Source organism: Schistocerca americana, chromosome 1 (assembly GCF_021461395.2).
Source record: "Schistocerca americana isolate TAMUIC-IGC-003095 chromosome 1, iqSchAmer2.1, whole genome shotgun sequence".
Classification (NCBI taxonomy): domain Eukaryota; kingdom Metazoa; phylum Arthropoda; class Insecta; order Orthoptera; family Acrididae; genus Schistocerca; species Schistocerca americana.
This window is the reverse complement of record NC_060119.1, coordinates 649,813,795-649,835,768: the sequence shown is the minus strand read 5'-3', so window position 1 is coordinate 649,835,768 and position 21,974 is coordinate 649,813,795. Positions and strand designations below refer to the sequence as shown.

The window sequence follows — 21,974 nt, the reverse complement described above, 5'->3', positions numbered from 1 at the left end:
CTTGCGTCAGACGATATTGGACTCTTCTGTGAATAACATGTTTCGCCAGTGACAAAGTTACCAGTGGACAAGGGCACAGCAGAACTGAGAACTGCAAGACTTTGTCGTGTCAAGTTGGATTCTCGAACAGGACGTGTGGGTCGTGCAGTCCTTTCTAGTAACCTGTTCGTTATTTTCCGATCGGACACAGCGGCGCCAGTGGCTCTTGTGAGACCGTCTTACAATACTCTGGCGATATCCATACGACGCCGCAATGCAGAGGAGTTGAATGCGTCGGCGATCTTGTCCAACTCGCCTTGCGTACGGACCTGCGTTCCCGGAGCGTGCCCACAACCTGCCATCTGCAGGTACTGGCGTCTGCACCATCATGACGGTAATTCCAACCTTTTTGGATCACACAGCCCACCCTTGCAACTTTCACGGCATGAACCTGTTGCGTCGCATGTACTTCGTTGAACACAACGTCGACAAATGACAACTGCCATCTGTGTACGTTACCAGAAAACCCTTGGACACCGGTATTCACTTTCTACTGAGGAGCCACCAAACAGAGTAGTGCATAACACAGCCAGTAGATGGTGAATGATTTAAATTGTTGCCTAAATTGAGTATTAATGCGCAATAAATTTGTTGAGCGAGACAACTTATACGACGTACTTTCCCACAGATTTAACTGGAAATGTTTGCTGTCGGTCTCGGAGTAATTCACTGAACTACTACACATGTAAATTCAGTTTAGATAGTCTTCCTTTGACACGCGAGACATGGTTAAGCTTCTCACTACTCCAAAGTCAATCATTAATGCACCGTAGCAAATGCAGCGCACCTTATGACGGTATTTTTTTAAAATATGTATTCGTACGTGGGATGCTGTTGGCTCCACGCCATCTCACGCACTATCATGCGGATTGTCTTCATCTCTCTTTTTGCGTCTCGTTTTACGCAAATGCCTCACTCTAGAATAATCTGTAAATCCAAACGCTTTATCACAATGTAATACAAGCGGGTCGCCACAAGACTTTGTGTGGAATTGTCATCAAACAAGATTTAACCTGATATTTCAATTGCAAATGAAATGCGTGCTTGTATTCAGAAGTTTATTTTGCCGACCCAAGTAGCCCGCTACCAGTGTCGGCTTAACACGTAACAAGATGTCAAGAAAATAAAGGACTTTAGATTTTAGGAAGCATTACTTGACTAGAGGCATTTATACATACTGTTATCAACATTAATGCAATTTTCCTGATCCACTTCTCATCAACTACGTACATTACCCAGTTGCGCTAATAGAACATTTCTGCCCCCCACCTCGGTCCGTCGCGAAATGGCGCAGTATCGGACGGTATAAAAGCTCTGGGACAAGGTGAGGGTGTTCTGGCTAAGGCCCAGACTAGATTTGTGACGGTCGCTTGAACTTCGAAATCTCGAATTCTGATTCGCAGGGTATTAACGCTCGCACTGGACGTTCTAGTGTCAAGAAGAGCTGAGTCCTGCTCAGTTCCGTTAGCCTGCCAGACTCGTTGTCTCGGGAGACTCTTGGAAGGGCTTACTTGGCTCCAAACCAGGCTTGATCGTTTCCGCTGAGCCTGTGCGGTCTGAACTCCCTGCATCCGTCGCTTCAGTTTTTCAACTGTCAAGCAACTAATGACGACAAATTTTCCGAAACTCCAAGCCCTCTGGCCTCTAATAGCTCGCTAGCGCTTCTTCCCCACGATTCGCGTTTCACCGGATTTTCGTCCACCCCCTTTACATTTTAGTTAATGCTAATTTTCTTTGAATGCTAGGAGTTCCCTGGAACACTGCTAATAGTTCTTATACTACCTTCCACTTGCTCCTCCCATTTACAGCCGATAGTATTTACAATAATAATACTGGAGTCCACAATAGGCAAAAAATGACGCAAAACACCACACTGAGATTCGACAGAAATGAAACTCAAGTCCGTTCAATAAACATCAGCTGTCCCTTAGGCACTTCGCTCCGCGCCATCGCCAAATGGCAACACTCTCCTATATATCCCCAGCACGTGTAACGTCCATACCCGTTCTCGCAGATTTCGTACTGGACGCTTTACTTGGTGTGTCACTAAGCCTCTGAACACAGAAACCAGTACTACTATAGAATCAGCGCCTCTACTGCAGAGAGTACACACCTAGCTGCTACAAGCAGGCAATTTCATTGGCCCTTCCTCGCCCGTGCTAATCACTCCATTGCAAAACATTGTCTGTAGCCATATCTTGTTTATCATGTGACGATATGATGTACATTCATTTAAATATGTTCAGTAGCTTTGTGATTCTCAAAGTGACTGATTATATTTTTTGTATATCGATACCTAACCTTTTAGTGAATTAAGCACATCTTTAGAAGGCAACTACTTGTCGGAAAAGGCAGTGCGAATATTTTTTATATATCCAAGCGCTTATACATTTACAGATGTCATTTACTTCCAGTTCAATTACGGTTATGAAACGCTATTTATGGCCTTAGTTTAGTTGGAATATTAGATGTACTTGCGCACTACTTGAGCATCATACGGTCCTTCATTAAACTGCCACTCTTCCTGTTGCTTCCTATGCAGTGTCAAAATAAAACAAAAATATGAAAGACGAAAGAAAGGTTCACAAGACACAGTTTTGGGTGGACGACCTTATGGGTGTACGTAATACCTTTTTTCTTTTTGTACGTTATCAATCGTCTGACTGGATATGTGTTTCCTTGCACACGGAATGAAGTGGCTCAGCGTTTATGACGACAAACTCGTATTACGGAGGGTTTGGATTCAAATTACCTCCAGGGAATATTCTTTTATGATTTTTGCTGCTTGGATTCAAATTACCTCCAGGGAATATTCTTTTATGATTTTTGCTGTTTCCTTTGATGGCTGTTGACGAACCCTTCAATCCTCCGGACACTTCTGTGCTCAGCCTTCTGCATGAGAGTTAGACATCCACTTCTAATGAGACAACGCTGTCGCCGAAAGCTTAAACCGGTCTCCCTCTCCTTACCGCATATTATCACATTTCATTCGTGGCTAGTGACTACTGTGTCGTGTGCCTTTTTAGTGTGGATGATCGTCACAATTACGTGTTCAGACCATTATTCCGGTTGTACTCCTGATGAAGGAGCATAAGGATTTTCCCTAAAACTACGAGGGAAGCTGTAAATCTCAAATTTCTCACCACACAGATGGACCTTCACCAAAGGGTGTCGCACTCACTCACTCTGTGTAACACTGTTAAGATCTTGAATTCAAGCACTGGCCCACAGTCCCCTAATCATAAAAGGTTGAACACCGCCAGATGTAGGCCTGCCGTGGAAACCTTGGTGAAGCATTCAGGATTGTGACGAGCTACCGCCGTCCAAATGACTTTGGTTGCAGAAACAGCCAATGGAACAATTCTGGTTTTGGTCAGGTGGGCTGTTTGAGAGGAGTTTGATTTCATCTCCTCCATTTCTTTCGTTTATTTCTGCATCAGTAACAACAGAACAAAAATTAAAGATAAAATTTGCATCCACATAATAGATGTTATGGCGTAATGCTTATGCACAAAGGTGGTGGAAGTGCGAGGGAGGAAAATGGAAGGATGGTATGAGTTAGAGTGTTGTGATTAGGGTTGCAAAGAGGAGTGTATCTCGGAACGTATTTTATCGCTGGGGGAGAGAGGGGGGGGGGATTCTGGCGGAAGACGATTGATAACGCCTGAAGTTTCATGGAAGGTGGAATATGGATGTAGGGCCATCATGGTATCCGAATTGGTGATTATTGGGCAGGAATTGGGCGTCGGGACTGCATTTGACGACGAACGTATAGGATCCGAAGGTTCTTTTGGAAGAGATCTGCACATCTCCTCTACATATTATAAATTAAAGTCTCCTGGCCCGGGTTTTGTCTGTATGTTCAGGGCAATCACGGTAGTATCGTCTACACAAACTATAAAAGGTCAGTGCACTTGCGAAGCTGTCACTTGTACTCAGGTGATTCATGTGGAAAGGCTTCCGATGTGATTATAGGCGCACGACGGGAATTAGCAGACTTTGAAGGCGGAATAGTTCTTGAACAAGACGCATGGTACATTCCATTCCAGAAAGCGTTAGGGAGTTCAATATTCCGAAATCCGCAGTGCCAAGAGTATGCCGAGATTACCAAATTTTAGGTACTACTTCTTACCACGGACTACCTTCGTGACGCGCACGCCGCGGCCTGTCTTTCTCGTTGGCCTCGTTCTAATGAAGCCGACGTCACGCATGTCTTTCTTCAGGTCGCGAAAGATGTGGAAATCACACGGTGGAAGATTCAGGCTGTACGGAGGATGTTGCAGTGTTTCCCAATCGAATCGCTGAACCATAGCCTTCGACCGATTGTGTTTCCACGCCCGAAGAACTTGTTTACATGTGATCACCGGAGTCAGTGCAGTGAGCGGGCGAGGAATGCAGGCCACGTCTGCTACACAGCTGTCTGAGGGCCAGCCGAGTCGTAGGCGCCAGCCGCACGACGCTATCGCAGCTGGACGACAACATTAGACCAGTGCGCCAGCAACCAAGGACATAACCCCCCCCCCCCCCCCTTCCAAAAACAAAAAAATGGTTGAAATGGCTCTGAGCACTATGGGACTTAACTTCTGAGGTCATCAGCCTCCTAGAACTTAGAATTACTTAAACCTAACTAACCTAAGGACTTCACACACATCCACGCCCGAGGTAGGATTCGAACCTGCGATCGTAGCGCATAACCGAACAGCTGCGTGCATCTGTGATGTGACAGGGTAGTACGGCCTGTTCGCCTACCTAAGCGGTAACAGTATCGAAACAGAACAACAATGGGGGCCACCTGTCTCGTGGACTGTGCGTTGTCGCAGGTGTTCGGTTTTCGATTGGCAGCCCCTGAAAGAGAAAGTCCTGTAAAAGCGTTTTTCTGTCTGTATACGAAGGCTAATCTCAGGAATTAGCATAGGGATTTTGATGCGGTTTTCAGTAATATATGGACTGATTCACGGGGAACATTTTTGTATAGAGTTTACCACCGCTGTGGCAGAGAAGTCGTCCATCCGTAGATTCCTAATGTTACTTGTGCAAAAGCTGGAGTACGTTGTTAGTAGTTTGTGGTACAATACACACTCTGGCACACGTATCACGCTTCTTTGGGGAGTGGGGCTACAGCTATCGATTTATTTGGTTCCGTGTCTGTCGCTCTCGCTCCCGAGAGCAGTGCGGTAGGAAGTTCGGTGGCGGAGATACAATACAGCGCAACCGCTGTCGACGACTCCGCAGGGGCTCGCAGAGCATAGAAGCGGCGGGCGGCATTGTGGCACGGTACGAGGTCTGCGGGCTGTGGGCGTGTGAATTTCGCGAGCCCGCCAGTCAGCTGCTGTTGTCGCCGGCTGACATTGTGGTCGGCGTTTTCCAGACAGGTGCTCCCGCCCGTCTGACGCAAATAACGATTACGTCAAAACGCGGCGAGCCGTTCGGAAGACGGTCGGAGCGGCGATCCGGCGCGCACAAAAGGTATTTTTAAACGCTGACGGCGGGCCGGCTCGAGTGCCGGCGGCCGCGCCACAAAGGGCGGCGGGGGCGGCGTCCGCCCACGCGGAAAAACCGCCCCCCGGTCCCCCCGGCCCCCCGCCCCCGCCCTGGCCCCCTGGGCCGGCGCTTCCTGCCCGGGGCGGCTCGTTGTCACTGCGGCGCCGGTACAAAGAGCGGCCCGCGGCTGCAAATTTGATTAAATTAGGAGTCCGGCCTTTCGGCCAATTTGCTCCGAAAGGCGGGCCTCGTGGCGTGGGAGCGCCCAGCAGGGCGCGGGGGCGGCAGGTGCACGGCGCGGCCGCTGCCCGCGTCTCTGACCACAACACACGGCCGTGTCTGGTCCCGGTCCGCCGTGTCACTGACAATGCGTGCACTCTTCATTTCACATCCGCGTCTCGTACGTTCCGCAACAAACAGGACGTCCAGTGTCCCCACATGACAATAACGATATTGCGCATGCTCTTCCTTCAGCCTATCGAAAAAAATCTGACCGCCTGTAAGAACTGTCTCCTTTGTTAAAATCTCTGGTTGTAAGTGACAGGCTGTTTGGAAGCATCTTCATCGTCATCATCATCCTCATCACTAATGTATTAGGTTCGAGGAATCTGTTCCCGGCCGGCAGGGGTGGCTGAGCGGTTCTAGGCGCTACAGTCTGGAACCGCGCGACCGCTCTGGTTGCAGGTTCGAATCCTGCCTCGGGCATGGATGTGTGTGATTTCCTTAGGTTAGTTAGGTTTAAGTAGTTCTAAGTTCTAGGGGACTGATGACCTCAGAAGTTAAGTCCCATAGTGCTCATAGCCAATCTGTCCCGGTTTCAGCTTTTGGCTCCATCGCCACCTGGTCCGACCTACGTCTCTCTCACACCTTTGGCTATATAAAACAAAACATTTTCAGGATAGCTGTGTTTTTGCATTCTGTTTACAGTTTCCTTCCATTTGTGCTTCGTTGTGTCGATTCCTAGGATTGCTTACCTAAATAGGTAGAAACGGAAGCCTCACAGGATTGCTTTGTTCTCCGTCTGTCTGTGTGTCCGACTGTTCGTAACCCTTTTTCTCAGTTACGGAAAGGCATATCAATTTAAACTTATGTTACATACTAAGGTCTACGATCCCTTGGCAAAGTAAAAAAGAGAAACTTCTAAGCCAATGCAGTCAAAAGATCCTGCCATTTATATCTCATATTTTGATACTCACTAAACCACTGATTAGAACCTATAGGGTTCTTCTTGTTGACCTACAATCAAGAAATTTGCAAAGAATCGAGGTTTCGCACTAGGATCAAACAAAAAAAAAATTAAAATTGTTTATTTCCAATTATATCATACGAAAAAAAATTTTTGTCAGTTGTCATTGACCTTTATGTTGCGAGCCTGACCTGTGTCAAACATGAAAGTTATTTATGTCTGTTATCCTGCTTTTCATTGTGGTGAAAGTTCTGCCACCCACTTTTCGTTATAAATTTACCACCACACCTCCTACGTATGTACTGTGTTTCATGTCGTTCACCCTTGCCTGTGATTATTCCTGTCCAACGATGTCTGCTCATTAGCAACTATCAAGCAGTGGAAAAGATATATAAATATCGACGAAAGGCCAGTCAGAATCACTGCAGATTGTCGAAGCAGACGAAATTAGGTGCCACTGCGATAAATTATAAATAGGGGGCACACGTCGTGAGGTTAAAGAATTTCTAAAAGACCGCAAGCGACAAACACTCCTCAGGCCACTCAGCACGTCCACCGTAGCCGAACACAGCAAAATCAGCAGAGCAACACAAACGAAAAGTCGGAGAGGCAGTCGAGCTTGCTAAAGGCCCGAACAGTATTAATCGTGACAGCGGCTTTTCATTCAAATGGCTCTGAGCGCTATGGCACTTAACTTCTAAGGTCATCAGTCCCCTAGAACTTAGAACTACTTAAAGCTAACTAACCTAAGGACATCACACACACCCATGCCCGAGGCAGGATTCGAACCTGCGACCGTAGCGGTCGCGCGGTTCCAGACTCTAGCGCCTTTAACCGCTTGGCCACCCCGGCCGGCACAGCGGCTTTCGGCTGCCTGTTTTCGGTGCATCGAGGACGCCGCCAGCATGCTGTGAAAACATAAACATAAACGCAAGCGGGGCGCCACTTACGCCCCGCCATGTAGCCACTAGCACACCAGTGAACGCCCCCACCAAATACGACTACAGTCAGCAGCTAAACGTGAACGTTCGTGGCGATAAGCGTGAGAAATACACTCTTAAATAGGTACGAGTTTGGCACTGAGACAAGTTTGTAGCCAATTTGAGACGAAAGACCTAGGAAGAAGATCTAAAGGACGGATCCTAAGATTCAGGCAAAAGCGACGTGGTACAAACATTTCAGAACTCTCTATATCGTGGACAACTGCTGCGAAAGCCTACATTTTCATCTACCCGATTTAATGCCGTTCCTTGGCCGCCCCCGGTAGCTGAATGGTCAGCGTGACGGATTGTCAATCCTCTGGGCCCGGCTTCCATTCCCGGCTGGGTCGGAGAATTTTCTCCGCCCAGGGACTGGGTGTTGTGCTGTCCTCATCATCCTCTCATCCTCATCGACTGCAGGTCGCCGAAGTGGCGTCAGATTGAAAGACCGGCACCCGGCGAACGGCCTGCCCCATGGAGGGCCCTAGCCATACGATTAAATACATAAATAAACTTCGTTCCTCGAAACAGGCCATCGTCACAACCTTTCTCGTCCACGCACAACTTAATTAGTCGTCTGCTACTAACATTCGCGCTGTCTACAAGACTTTAGACTAATTTTTCTTACGCAGCGTGGAAAATTTCTTCCTAGCAGTCGCTCGACAGCTGACGTCATCTTCTTAGTGTCTCTCTGGCTCTGAGCACTATGGGACTTAACGTCTATGGTCATCAGTCCCCTAGAACTTAGAACTACTTAAATCTAACTAACCTAAGGACAGCACACAACACCCAGTCATCACGAGGCAGAGAAAATCACTGACCACGCCGGGAATCGAACCCGGGAACCCGGGCGTGGGAAGCGAGAACGCTACCGCACGACCACGAGCTGCGGACATCTTCTTAGTGAGACGCTTGCTGAAGATGGATGATATAGGACATACTACCTTTATGTCTAATGCAGAAAATTGGAATCTTCATCCTGACTAGAGAAACATAAATAGGCATACTTCTCCTACCAAATAAATAAAATAAAGTGCGATTCACACTTTAGTTACATGAAGTACTTGAGCTCAAAATGTCTTCTGTTTAGAAAGAAGACATGGAAGAAATTTGTAATCAATAGGTATCAGTATTTATGCCGCATAAATGTTTTATTAGGTGCATTCAAGGGTGAAGCGTTCTTATTGTTCCCTCTTGGTTCTTGTGCGTATTTTATATTGCCGTTCTTTCCCTGTAGTTTGTACTTCTTTCTCCGTGTCTTTCAAACATTTTACACCAGTTTATTTTCTCTAGGCCAAGAAATCCTATGAAGTTGACTTAGCTTTTTTTAAGTCTTGCCTGTATTACGAAGTGTAACGTCAGGACTGGATTCCGCGGCTTTACCTTTTCTAAAGCCAAACTTGTCGTCATCTAATATGTCCTCAATGTTCTTTTCAATTCCTGCGCATGTTATACAATTCCCCATTACTTTTTACATCGTTTTGTCCAGGTATGGAACGCGTCTGAATTTCTCTGAATTGATGACTTTCTTCTTCTTCTCCCAAAATCTCTACATCTTCTCGCCATGGTTTTTCTTAAGTTCTCCTGTCCGTGTTACCGTATTCCAGATATGGTCTCCGGTTTGTTGTTATTAGCGACTAATTTACCAAGTAGGTATGACTTATAATCATTCCGTAATTTAATAATGTTATCCCGAATTTTTTGAGAAACAATAGGAGTTGTTGTTAATCCATTATTGTCTCTTTGTTAATACACTCATATTCAGATAAAACAGAACACCTTGAACGACTAGAGAAAGGACGTTCGTATTGACAGGACATGTACAGTAGTATGTTACACAGAGTTGATTAGCATTTCAGTCACCTCGGTTAAGCATGTGTCCTGTTGCCTAGTGGACACAGGGTTCGCCATGGACCCTGATAACTTGTTCCATGCGTGATGGCTTCGTCGCGAATGATGTCCTGTGACCCATGCTACAGTCACCTGGCTACAAAGTTTATATGTAGTGGTTGGCATTCGGTCACAGCGCTTCACCCGTCGTTTCGCCATGTCCCTCATATTTTCGACTAGCGAGAAGTCTTGTGATCTGCCAGGCCAGGACAAAAGGCTGACATCCTGTGACACCAAGAAGGCACGTGTTCACGCAGCAACATGTGGTCGTACATTGTCTTGCTGAAAAATGGCGTTTGGGGTGTTGTGCAGAAAGGGCATGGCTACGGGTCGCGGGATGTCATTTGTGTAGGCCACATGGTCACTGTGCCCTGGACACGCACCAGCTGTGGTTTATAGCTGTACCCAATAGCAACCCGCACCATAAGACCTTGAACTGGCCCTTCATGTCTTGTGCGAATGCAGTCACTGTGACGCCGCTCCCCCTGTCTGTTGCGAACCAAAATGCGCCCATCATTTTCAAACAAATAGATCCTGAATTCACCCAAAAACACTATCTGATGGCATTCCTGTCCCCAGTGATGTCGTTCCATACACCATTACCGTCTAGAATGTTTCTGCACATTCGTCAAAGTGAAGCGGAGAAGTGGACGACGCGCACGTAACCCATGCCTTCGATATTTAAATTTGGATATTTGGGAGATTTTTCCGAACTGTCTACTAATTGATTCTCCATTTAGCTATAGAGGAGAACCTACCGTGCATTGGGTTCTTTCTTAAGAACTTTTCAATCTACTTTTAGCAGCTATGTCATGGTTGTTTTCAAGGGAAAAAATGGGTTCCTCCCTGTTGTTTGAAAAGGCGGCTAGATCGTCTCCATAAGCTAAACATCGTAAATGAATTTTAGTTTACGTAGTTTGCCAATGGTTATTCCTTCTACTTCTTTTTCTCATGTTCTAATTAGTTTTTTCTAGTAGAAGACTGAACAGCAAGGGATATAGCCCTCTCCCTGTGGGACCTCTGTTTTTATATCAAAAGCCTCGTATATTTCGCCTTGAATTTTAAATTTTGAGCTGGTATATTCGCCAATTAAATGTCCATTTGTGCTTCAAACTTTTTAAAAAGTAAGAGTTTTGAAGGAATTTGTGTAAGTAACAGGCAGAACGGAATCTCTCTGTAGTTATTTCTATCAGTTTTATCCCCGTTCTTGTGTAATGGATGGATTGTGGCACAGTGTTATTCCTTAGGATTGCTATCTCAAGTAAAGCATAAAAAGAGTCGTAGGTAATCTTGGACGCAGCGTGTTAGGTAAGAGGGAAGCCACCTATAAAGATGGAAGCAATTCAGATACGCCCTAGAGATTTGTCATTCATACTTCAGACAGTATTAAGAGTGACCTCAGACTTTTTCTGGATAATGTAATTATCTAAAGTGAAAAAATCAGCGCAAATACCAGGTCATATCTTGATAATATTTCAAAGTGGTGCAAAGTGTGACAACTTACTTTAAATGTACAGGTATATAAAATTGAGCAGTTTGAAAAATGCAGGAAAGTAGTGTTCGGTGATTACATCAGCGAGTCACAGTTATGGATCAATGACCTCATACAAATATATTCTTAGGGATATGAAATGGTATGATCACATAGGCTCAATCGTATGTAAGGCAAGTGCAGACTTCAGTTCATTGGCAAAATGCAGTCGGTCTACATAGGAGGCTGCTTATACCTGTGCGTCCCACCTTACAGTATTGCTGAAGTGTTTGTGACCCATTCCAAATAAAAGCAACGGGGGATATTGGACATATACACCGAAGGGCAGCGAAAATGGTCACAGATTTGTTCGTATCACGGGAAAGCGACACGGAAATGTTAAAAAAACCAAACTATATTTGCAGACACTTGAAGGAAGATGCCCACCAGCAGTAAGTGAAGAATCTAGAAATTATGTTCATCCTCCCACGTATTGTTCCTGAGGGTACCGTGAAGATAAGATTAGACTGATTACAACAAGCGCAGAGCCATTCAAACGATTCTTGCCACGCTCCACACGCAGTTGGAACGGAAAGAAATCATGACGTGTGCTACCATGCTTAATACCCTCACTATGCACACCACAGTAGTTTATAGTTTATTTACTAGGAGTAATCGTTCTGTTACACACACTGAAAGGTATATACACAGGGTAAAGTTTTAAGAAAATTTTATATTGAACCAGAGATCAACAAATGTAGTATCGATTGTGTAGTAGCATCGCTGCTCAACAGCGATCGCTGGTTCAAACTAATGGGTAATGTGTTAGAGTAACTTTAGATAGATGTCTGGAGGACTCTCAAGTGTAAAGACGTGTTGTATCCGATGTGTGCTGGAGATATACTTACTCGCTACGGGCAGTAATGACTTTTTATTTGTAAGATACTATACTGGAAGTAACAGAGACAAATAAAGTTGTTTTGTTAGTAATGCAATGCGCGTATTCGTAAGTGATGATTGAGACAATGTATAACACTCCATCCAACGATTCTGTAAGGCTAATTGTTAATGTATAATTAGTTGATTGTGTGTTAATTGTGAGCATTATTAATTTTCAAAGAGTCAAAAAACAAGTTTTAAAGTTAGTGCCATATTGTTAATCACCACAAGTCAATAATAGTTCCCAGATCCATGTCGTTTTTGATTAACTATTTTGCCGAAGAATGGTTGTCTCAGACAACAGCCTTGCACAGTAGCTGTAAGCTAACTATATACAATTTTAAGAACTAACAGAGAGCAGTGCAAAGAGCATTATCATTGCAGAGATAAAGATAATTTTTTTAATTTTATGAATAGCATTTATTAAGCACAGGGACCATTATTTTCAAATCGATCAGGTTTTGTTTTATTACCAGGGCCAATTTCATATCAATAGTGTTGCATCAGATTCAGTTTTTGTGTTATATAAATTCATGCAGTTTTGGTTTGGTTTAAAGTTATTGACAGTTCACATTCTCGCAGCCAGTAAAGTTCAGTACAGGGCAAAGCGTGTAAGGGACGAGATGAAATACATGTTCATATGCCATTCACGTGCTAAGAGCTGTGCTGCAGACTACTGTCGGTTACGTAACTACAATCACATTACAAACCTAAATGTTTCAACACGGCGGTCGTCCAGTTGATCAAGCGGCGTTCCGAGACAGATGTCAGTGGCGGTAATGGCCGGCCGCTAGGAGAGCCGAGTCCAGAGGCGTGCCGCCGCCTCACTTATGCATGCGGCGCGTCTTTGAGCGGGCGCGTCCAGTGTTCGAGCCCCGGCTCATCAGCGGCGCGGCCTTATCATTAATGGACTGCGCGCAGGCGAGCGTCCTCAACGCCCGAGCTGTCCGCGGCGACGCTCATTGCAAACACGCGGCGCGTTTGCTCGCTCTAAGTGATGCTTGCTCAGTTGTCACTCCGCCGACAAGACGCGCTATTCACAGTCTATAAACTCGGTGTCACGCATTCCGTCTGACGCCGCCCTCTTTGTGTGTGTTTGCACGCCGTAGCACGCTGTTCCAATGGCGGCGTGTTTATTTCTCTCCTGCCTCGGTCAGGGGTGTAACGGGGACAGTAAAGCTGTATTTGTGTCGTTGCATGTTTCGCAGTTCAGCGTAAATGGCACGTACGAGTGTGTGCGCGAGAGTACGAATGAGGTCGTCTGCGTGAATGCTTATTGTTCAAGCGAAAATTTCTGTATCCATGGAAACATCGAATTCAAAGTGATCGATAAAATCTGTTCACTAACATAGTCATCGCCCTAATATTCGTCTCACGTAAGTAACTAAAGCCGTCATCAATCCGAAGGTCGATTTGAACTGCACAGTGCTTCACTGGGCGTGGGTCTGTTGGAGCTGGTATGCAGCTCCCTTCTTTCGGCCTCTGCACTGACTTATCCAGCCAGTTGTAGGAGCGAGTGTAACTTGGACTCTGAACCATGGTGCAACTCGACATTTTCCACATCAGGACATCGAAAGGGTGCAAAAAAGGGCAGCTCGTTTTGTATTATCACGTAATAGGGGAGAGAGTGTGGCAGATATGATACGCGAGTTGGGATAGAAGTCATTAAAGCAAAGACGTTTTTCGTCGCGGCGAGATGTATTTACGAAGTTTCAGCCACCAACTTTCTCTTCCGAATGCGAAAATATTTTGTTGAGCCCAACCTACATAGGTAGGAATGATCATCAAAATAAAATAAGAGAAATCAGAGCTCGAACAGAAAGGTTTAGGTGTTCGTTTTTCCCGCGCGCTGTTCTGGACTGGAATGGTAGAGAGATAGTATGATTGTGGTTCGATGAACCCTGTGCCAAGCACTTAAATGTGAATTGCAGAGTAATCATGTAGATGTAGATGTAGATGTAGATGTAGCAAACATCTTCAAAGGTGATACAAGTGACAAGTGAAGAATAAAAACTGTAGGACTCAACGGGCATTGAATCCGAGCTCTGTACATACACCGTCTGGAACTTTATAACATTTTTCCTTTTCTTTTCTAGCTGCGTCTTCGTCATTTCTCTTATGAAGTTCTGTGCAGATACCACATGACATGTCTCAAAATCCTTTGATGAAAACTTTACTCAAGTTTTTTTCTTTTCTTTTTCATTACGGAGCGTGGCCAGTCCCACGACCGAATAGGCTGAGGTACCGTGCCGGCTACCATCGAGTCACCGAACCACCAAAGCACTGAAAAATTCTGCAACGTGATTCGAACTCGCATCTCCTAATTCTCGCGCGTAGTAGACCATGCAAGTACACCTCCACCAAGGACTTGGAATTTTCGAAAATAATGGAAGGAAAACATCAGTGATACAGCAGGTTTCTTTAACTGCTGGAAGTGCGCTTGGATGTTTAAGATTCATATGCGAGTTCGAATCCAACTATGGCACAGATTTTCAGTTGTCAAGTTGTATGGTAATTTGTGTAGGACTGTATAGGCTACAGTTAAACATAACCACGAATTAAAGTTAAATACGACAAGAAGCACATCATGGTGTTGTAGCTGAACGCTCTCTTTTCGAAATTGTCTGCGATGGAAAGGGACGGGGGAGAGAAGTTACAGACGTGTGTTGTGATAAGAATTTATCACAGAGGAACCAAATTGACAAAAAGATAAGTGCGAATTAAGAGCACAGAGATGTGTATCTGATGTTCTTATGACGGCCATTTACGACGGATTCAAGCTTCACGCTTCAAGCGTGTTTGAGTTCACAAGGCATGACTGTTAAACATAGACAGCTGTGTTAAGAGCTTCATTGGGCTTTGCAGTCGTAAAGTGAACAACTGAATACCTGTTTGGGATCCGAAGATGGCCAGACTTATGACCGAAATCGATCGTCTTTTATAAAAATAAGTTAGCACAGCTGTGTATTATACAATGTAATTTTCAGTCTCACATATCTTAATTGTGAACTAGGATATTCATTAGTCATTACAAGAGTTTTGGTGTGGTAAAGGCTCTGAAACGAGTCGTACGTAAAGAAATTTTAATGACTATTTAGGAGGTACACATATTATGTCCCTTTAAAGGAAAACGTATAATATTGTTAACTATCCTGTCACGACAAGCTGTTCACCAGGCAACCCAGTTTTCCTTCGTCTGAAAGGCGCTGGTAACTACTTTTCTTAACGGGCAGCATTTTTTGTGTTGCAGGTGAAGATCTGGTTCCAGAACCACCGGTACAAGTGCAAGCGGCAGGCTAAGGAGAAGGCGATGGCCGAGCAGAACGCGCAGAACCAGGTGAGTCGCTGCTCTCCTCGAAAGCCATCCCTCAGCGCTCTTCCCTTCGATACTGTTCTAAACCACGCCAACACTCCTCGATGGCGCCCTCACATCTACTGGTATTCAGCTTCACAGCAGCTGCTGGATCCACTTCTCTGAGTTCACAATGCACGCCCTTACGCTAACATATACTAGTGAGCCAAGGCATCTGCCTACCTGCTTAACAGCGCGTTTGTCCACTTTGGAATTCAATACAGAAGCCATTCCGCGCGCCATGGATTAGAAAAATGGTTAGTATAATTCCAAAGGTGCAAGATAATAGATATCTACTCACAGGCCACGCACTTTTCGTAAATTGTGGGCCCAGTAGCGTCCCAGATATGTTCCATCGGATTCCGATCAGGCAAATTTTGTGGCAATGATAACAACATGACTTCTCTACTATGCTTCTCAAACTGTTGAAAAATGGCACTGTCGTCAACCTTGAACGGATGCAAGTGGTCCGCAATAAAGTTCACATAGTCGACAGCTGTTGCGCCGTCTTCAATTATTACCAGGTCCCATGGAAGTCCAACTGAATGTTCCCCATAGCATAAACCTCCCCCATCGGCCTGCGTTCGTGGTGCGGTACATGATCCCAGCAGCAATTCGTCTGGATCACGGCGCGTCTGTCCCTGTTGTAGCAAGAAACATCATTCATTCGACAAGGCGACACGTTCCGTTGATCCACGGTCCAATCTCGATGATCTCGTGGTCACTACAGTTATAGCTGGGAAGATGTAGGGGTCGTCTGTTGTGGAGTCCATGTTCAACAATGTTCGCTGAAAAGTGTACTGCGAAGCGCTTGTGCTTGCACCATCGTTATTCTCTCTCCTCATATCCATCCCGCTTTACCGAGCGGGCAAGCCCCCGACCTCCATGTTCCGTGATAAGACATGTTGTTGCCTACTCGTGGTTTCTCTGTTCGTCAACCACTTCCCTCGAATGCTCACGACAGCAGCTTGCGAATGAAAAGGTAGAGAGAGCTAGGTCACGGGAAGTGGAACGTGGTGGTTTCACACAATGGCAAGCAATAAATCAATTTTATTGATGAAAACAGTCTCAAAAATTACATTTAGTTGCAATAAGCGAGTTGTAATTACTCAAAGCGCCACAGCTTAGTAATCAAATGTGCTCAGTCAAATTAATTGTAGGATAAATTAACCTTGATATTCAAAACACTAAAAGCATTTACCAAAGATAACAGCTTCAAATTTGTTTTTTGCAACTAAGCTTCAAAACAAACTCCTCAAGCACCTAATTAGAAGCATACATGAACGCCCTTTACGTATAATTGTACACTGAAGCAGCCTTGTGGTAATCATGGTGCCAACGGTGCACCAAAAGATTACAAAAAAGTCACCGAAATAACCTTTACAGATTAGTACATATCTTGCTGCCAACGAAACTCTGAATATTTAGAAATCACTTAATATAAATAACGCCTTTGCTAACACGTTCCACACTAAAAGGTACACAGTAGGAACATAAATAACAAATATCAAAATACTAATCTTAATACTAATTCGTCAACAGAGCGGGAGACAAGGAACCTTTCAAGCACGAATCCAAACTTACTGTACAGCTGAAGACGAAATTCACTATCTTATTTTAGGAAACAACTAGATCAGCAAATCCACAGACACAGCTAGAAACCAGAAGTTCCTTTTTTTAAAAAATTGGATTTCGGAATTTGCCCACACAGGCAGCTCATCACAGGAAATGGCATATTACAATTCGTTTCACAATTCATGGTAGACACTATTTTAGTCGTACCCTTCTACGATAGCCGGCCGTGGTGGCCGAGCGGTTCTAGGCGCTACAGTCTGGAACCGCGCGACCTCGGGCATGGATGTGTGTGATGTCCTTCGGTTAGTTTCGTTTAAGTAGTTCTAAGTTCTCGGGGACTGAAATGAAATGTCGTGTGACGAGGGCCTCCCGTCGGGTAGACCGCTCGCCTGGTGCAAATCTTTCGATTTGGCGCCACTTCGGCGACTTGCGCGTCGATGGGGATGAAGTTATGATGATTAGAACAACACAACACCCAGTCCCTGAGCGGAGAAAATCTCCGACCCAGCCGGGAATCGAACCCGGGCCCTTTGGATTGACGGTCTGTCGCGCTGACCACTCAGCTACCGGGGGCGGACGTCGGGGACTGATGACCTTAGAAGTTAAGTCCCATAGTGCTCAGAGCCATTTTTGAACCCTCCCACGATAACCACAAGGTTGGAGAACAACGCCGCTCGAACGCCAATCAGGTATTGAATAACGCTCCAGTCACGCTACAATGGTCCCACAGCAGTAATAACACGCCAGATAGCTTTTACCGTTAACAGAAAAAACTACTTAGTGCCGCTAACTACCAAAAATTTTCCACTCGTCCACTCGTAGCAAGCCAGCTCCATTGGCAGTCACGGCTGACAGTCGCTATAGCACGTAACCGTCACTTCCAAGCGTACAGTCTTGTCGAAAGTGACACGCATAGCCGGCGCGAGCACATTGTCTGCAGTCCACAACCAGGGCTGGATGCCTGCCGCTCACTACCTGCGCCTGCTGTGTATCCGCAGCGGTCCGAGGCCGGCCCTCCACCGTTCTCGCCGCTCTCGCTTACACTAGCCGACGTCACGGCCACTTCCTTGCCGACCAAAGCGAGTCCTCACTCACTCCACGTGCAGCGACACTTCTCTGGAATCGATCTCCAGAATCGTTCCTCGAACGGGCCAGTTCTCTTTCCCAGTCGTAGGACCACGGCGCTCTGACCATTGTGAAATTCGGTTAACTCAGTGTATTTCTCCATCCGCGGCCCACATCCTAGCTACAATGATTCCCCTTTCGTCCCTGCTCCTCTCACATACCGGGTGGTTATAATTAAAGTGCAGCTACTCACGGACACCCATTGTGGGCTGTGATCATAGTATGGCAGCGAAAGTTGGTAAATACGCTAATGCGTTAATGCGGAAGCGATTTACGCCGGGAAAAAATTGGGCACAACTTGCATCGAACATTGAACCCGCCTTGTGGTAATCGTGCCGCCAACGGCGCACCAACAGATTATGAAGAAGTCAATGAAATAAACTGAATAGAATAGTATATATCTTGCTGCTAATGAAACACTGAATATTTAGAAATCACTTTACAGTGCACAGTTTGGCTATCGAGAAGAGAGAACGTGCGCTATTAGCGAAACTGTTTAATGTGGACGGTGGCAATTATAATGCTGTATTGAAAGACTATCGTCAACTGAAAGGTCTGACGAATGGCTCGATGTCATTAAATGGATTAAAGAAGATCACGAAATTTGAAAACACGGTTGTGCTTAGTGTGGTACCTGGAAGAGGAAGGTACCCCGTTCCAGTGGCAGGTATTGACAAGGCCGCTGTTGCTGTAACTGACCATGCAGCACGTGCACGGGGAAACGCTAGTGCTTGTGCAACGTCACGTAAATTGTCTACCCGTGGTCAGCAGTACGGATAGTTTTGCCGTCTGTTTTACTCTGGCACCCGTACAAGACCCAGACGGTGCAGCAACTGAAACCTTATGAGCCACAGCGACGTCCTGAATTTGATCTTCGGTTTCTGGCACGGATCGAAGTTCATGACATGTGGCCAGGCAATATTCTGGGGAGTGGCGAGACACATTTTGCTCTACAGGGTGCAGTAAATAAACAGAACTGCCGAATTTGGGGTACTATTGAACCTTGTGTTGTGCACGAAGAGCCACTGGATCCGCCGTATGTGACTATGTGATGTGGATTCACAAGCAGTTTTACTCTCGGTCCGTTCTTCTTCGAGGAGAATAGACACAGAGGGCCTGTCAAGTGTATCGTGACGTTTGCACGTTATCGAGGCCACGTTATACAGAATGTGCTTCCTGCTGAGAAAGAGCGCAACTGTATGAAAGCCACTGTTTTCATGCAAGATGGGGCAACACGTTATGTCACTCGCTAAGTGAAAAATCTGCTTAATGCAACCTTCCACGAACGTGTTATCTCCAGATGTTTTCCAGATGCATGGCTTTCAAGATCGCTCGATATGAATCCAGGTGACTTTAGGCACTGGGGATATCTAAAAGAACTCCTTTAGCAGGGACACGTAGCTCAGGTAACACCGGAAATGCAAATGTTGATCACGTCGCTCTGCGGATGCAGTATCTCGTCGACGTCTTCGGTGGTCACATTGAACAAATTGTGTAAGCCGTGGTTACTAACATCATGTCTTTCTCAGTTGTTTCACCTTTTCTGCCCACGTCCTGTTCCTAATCTGCTACATATGGATACATTTCCATACGTCTTTCTTGCGTTCAGAGCCAGATTTGCACCTGGTAGCCAAAATTGGAACTAATATAATCGGTTCCGCATTAATGTATCGGTATATTTACCAAATTTCGCTACGGTACGATAATTACAGCCCACACTGGACTTCTGTGAGAAGCTGTACTTAAATTATCACTACCCGATACCTTGCTTACTGTGTTGCGAGCCCGAAACACCAACAGATGGCACCCAGTCTCACGATGGGTAGTCGTCATAATGTTTCGGTTCACTGGTACACGTTGTATTGGAATTTGTTACGTTAGACATACAGAATAAGTGAAGCCTAATACGTGCATTGGTCTTCATACAGTCCTGCTAGGAACGGGATCCTGATAACCCACATTGACACTTGCAGTGATCTGCCTCACGGCAAAACATCAATCAACTCATGTGGGCCTGCGGAGGCTACCTAACGCCCGGTCACCAAACAATTGTGGTCATCGTTTGCGGTAGAAACATTGCCCTGCGGTACTAAAGGTCCACAGCAGACACTGTTGAACACGGGCAGTTTTGTGTAGTCTCTGTATGCTACGATCCATGCGTCTTGCACTGATTATCATTCCGTGTTCAATGACTCGTGAACTGCCGCCGTGTTCACCACACTCCTGCCAGTAACAGACTACGCAGATGAAGTGTCTGTTTTTGCACCAGGGCGTCAAGCGTGGTTGCATCTTCAAAAAGGACAAACTTTCCGATGACCGTTGTTCACTCAGTTTACACGTGCTCTGGTGTCTGGAGGGCTTTGCTTTATTCAGGATGTGATGTAGGGACGACAACATAAAGAAGCTTGAATCTGGCCGTGGATCGTGCATGGAGAGCCAAAGCGGTTAAGACAACCGTTTGCGTAAAGCGGGAAGCGCGGTTTCGAGTCCTGGTCCGGCACAAATTTTGTCATCATACCCTTGTACAGCTGATGGTTGTTCCGCAACTGCGAAGACATGTCATGTAATTCATAACGGCTGTGGTAGCCGCAGTGCCTGTTCCTTCGGACAGGTATGCATTCACGTGATGACAATTCGTTAATATGATGTAAGTTTAGTGCACTCTTAGTGTAAGCAGAAGTAAAAACACCGAAAGGGTGCGATTAGGACTCGAGCTCTGATGGTATCAACAAATTTTATTATGTCTGTAGATGACAGTATTAATTACGTGTGGCTTAACGGACTAGTACAAGTCTGCCTCTTCGACGCCACCTCGTCGACTTTGCGTGTCCCTCCCTCGTCTACCCCATTTCGTTTTTCATTTTATTGGCTTTCGGGAGATGCCCATTCAGCCAGCTCTACAGTGGAATGTCAGTTGTGACGAGACGGAGACGGCTAAAATCTCCGAATAGGCCTGGAATCGAACCCGGGCTCCTTCGCTTGGCACTCCGCCGCGCTGGCCGAGCAGCTAGTGAGGTGGACTATCCCAATTATTCAACCAGGGAAAGGAGATCTACAGCTCAACGTGGAATCCTAACCACATGTTGTTTCTGAGGGCTCCTCACTTCGTTGACAGGTGAGGGCTAAATTAGAATGAAAACTGAAAAAAAAAAAATAAATCAGTGGTCCAGCTGAAATTCGATCCCGCAAACTCTCGGGTTCTAGAAGCGCTCTTTATTTATTTATTTTATTTTTCTTATTTTTTTTTTACTACAGAGGACAGCCAGTCCTCTAACTGAACACACTGAACTACCGAGACAGCGCCGGTAGAACACCAGGCCCGACATGTATACAGATAGTTCATCTATAGGTTTTGATGAATGAGTTTGCGAGTATCAAAATATGTGATACATACGGCCATTTGTCTTGACTGTATTGGAGTAGAAGCTTCAATTTTTTTTCACCGAGAAGGGGCCGTAGACAGCAGTATGTGACATAAATTTCAACTTGATAGGAAAAAGGGGTTTTTAAGAATCGTCCATACGGACAAACGGACAAAAAAATTATCTTATGAAGGTGCCGTTTCTTCCTACTGAGGCATGGAACCTTAAAAATATTAAAATCTACTTTTAACTCTAAACAGCGTGATAAATAATTGGCCTGGGGATATAATTTGCGATTTCTCACGTTCCTGCTTCAGATTCGGCAGATTATTCGTGTTACTCATTCGTAAGTATTCATTCGAATGTGGGAAAGCCTTGATAGATCATAATGAAGTGAAAGGCTGTTAGAATAGTACAATGCGGGATATGTTAGATAAAGGCCTAGCTGTTTAGAGTAATTGATCAGCAACTGTCTGACAAAAATAGGAGAGATATTTTGATCTAGGTAAAACTAGAAATGTGTGACTGAGTGAGAGGGTGCAGTTGTTAGCACATTGGACTCGCATTCGGGAGG

At 45.5% G+C, this 21,974-nt stretch overlaps 1 protein-coding gene across 1 annotated transcript in view; it reads left to right on the top strand.

The window, feature by feature from the left end:
* Positions 1 to 21,974, top strand: part of LOC124585675 (homeobox protein Nkx-2.1-like) — a 329,681-nt gene that overhangs the window by 288,139 nt on the left and 19,568 nt on the right. Inside the window, exon 7 of the mRNA XM_047131393.1 lies at positions 15,237 to 15,323. Coding sequence (XP_046987349.1) covers positions 15,237 to 15,323 — 87 coding nt within the window. The remainder of the gene's footprint in view (positions 1 to 15,236; positions 15,324 to 21,974) is intronic.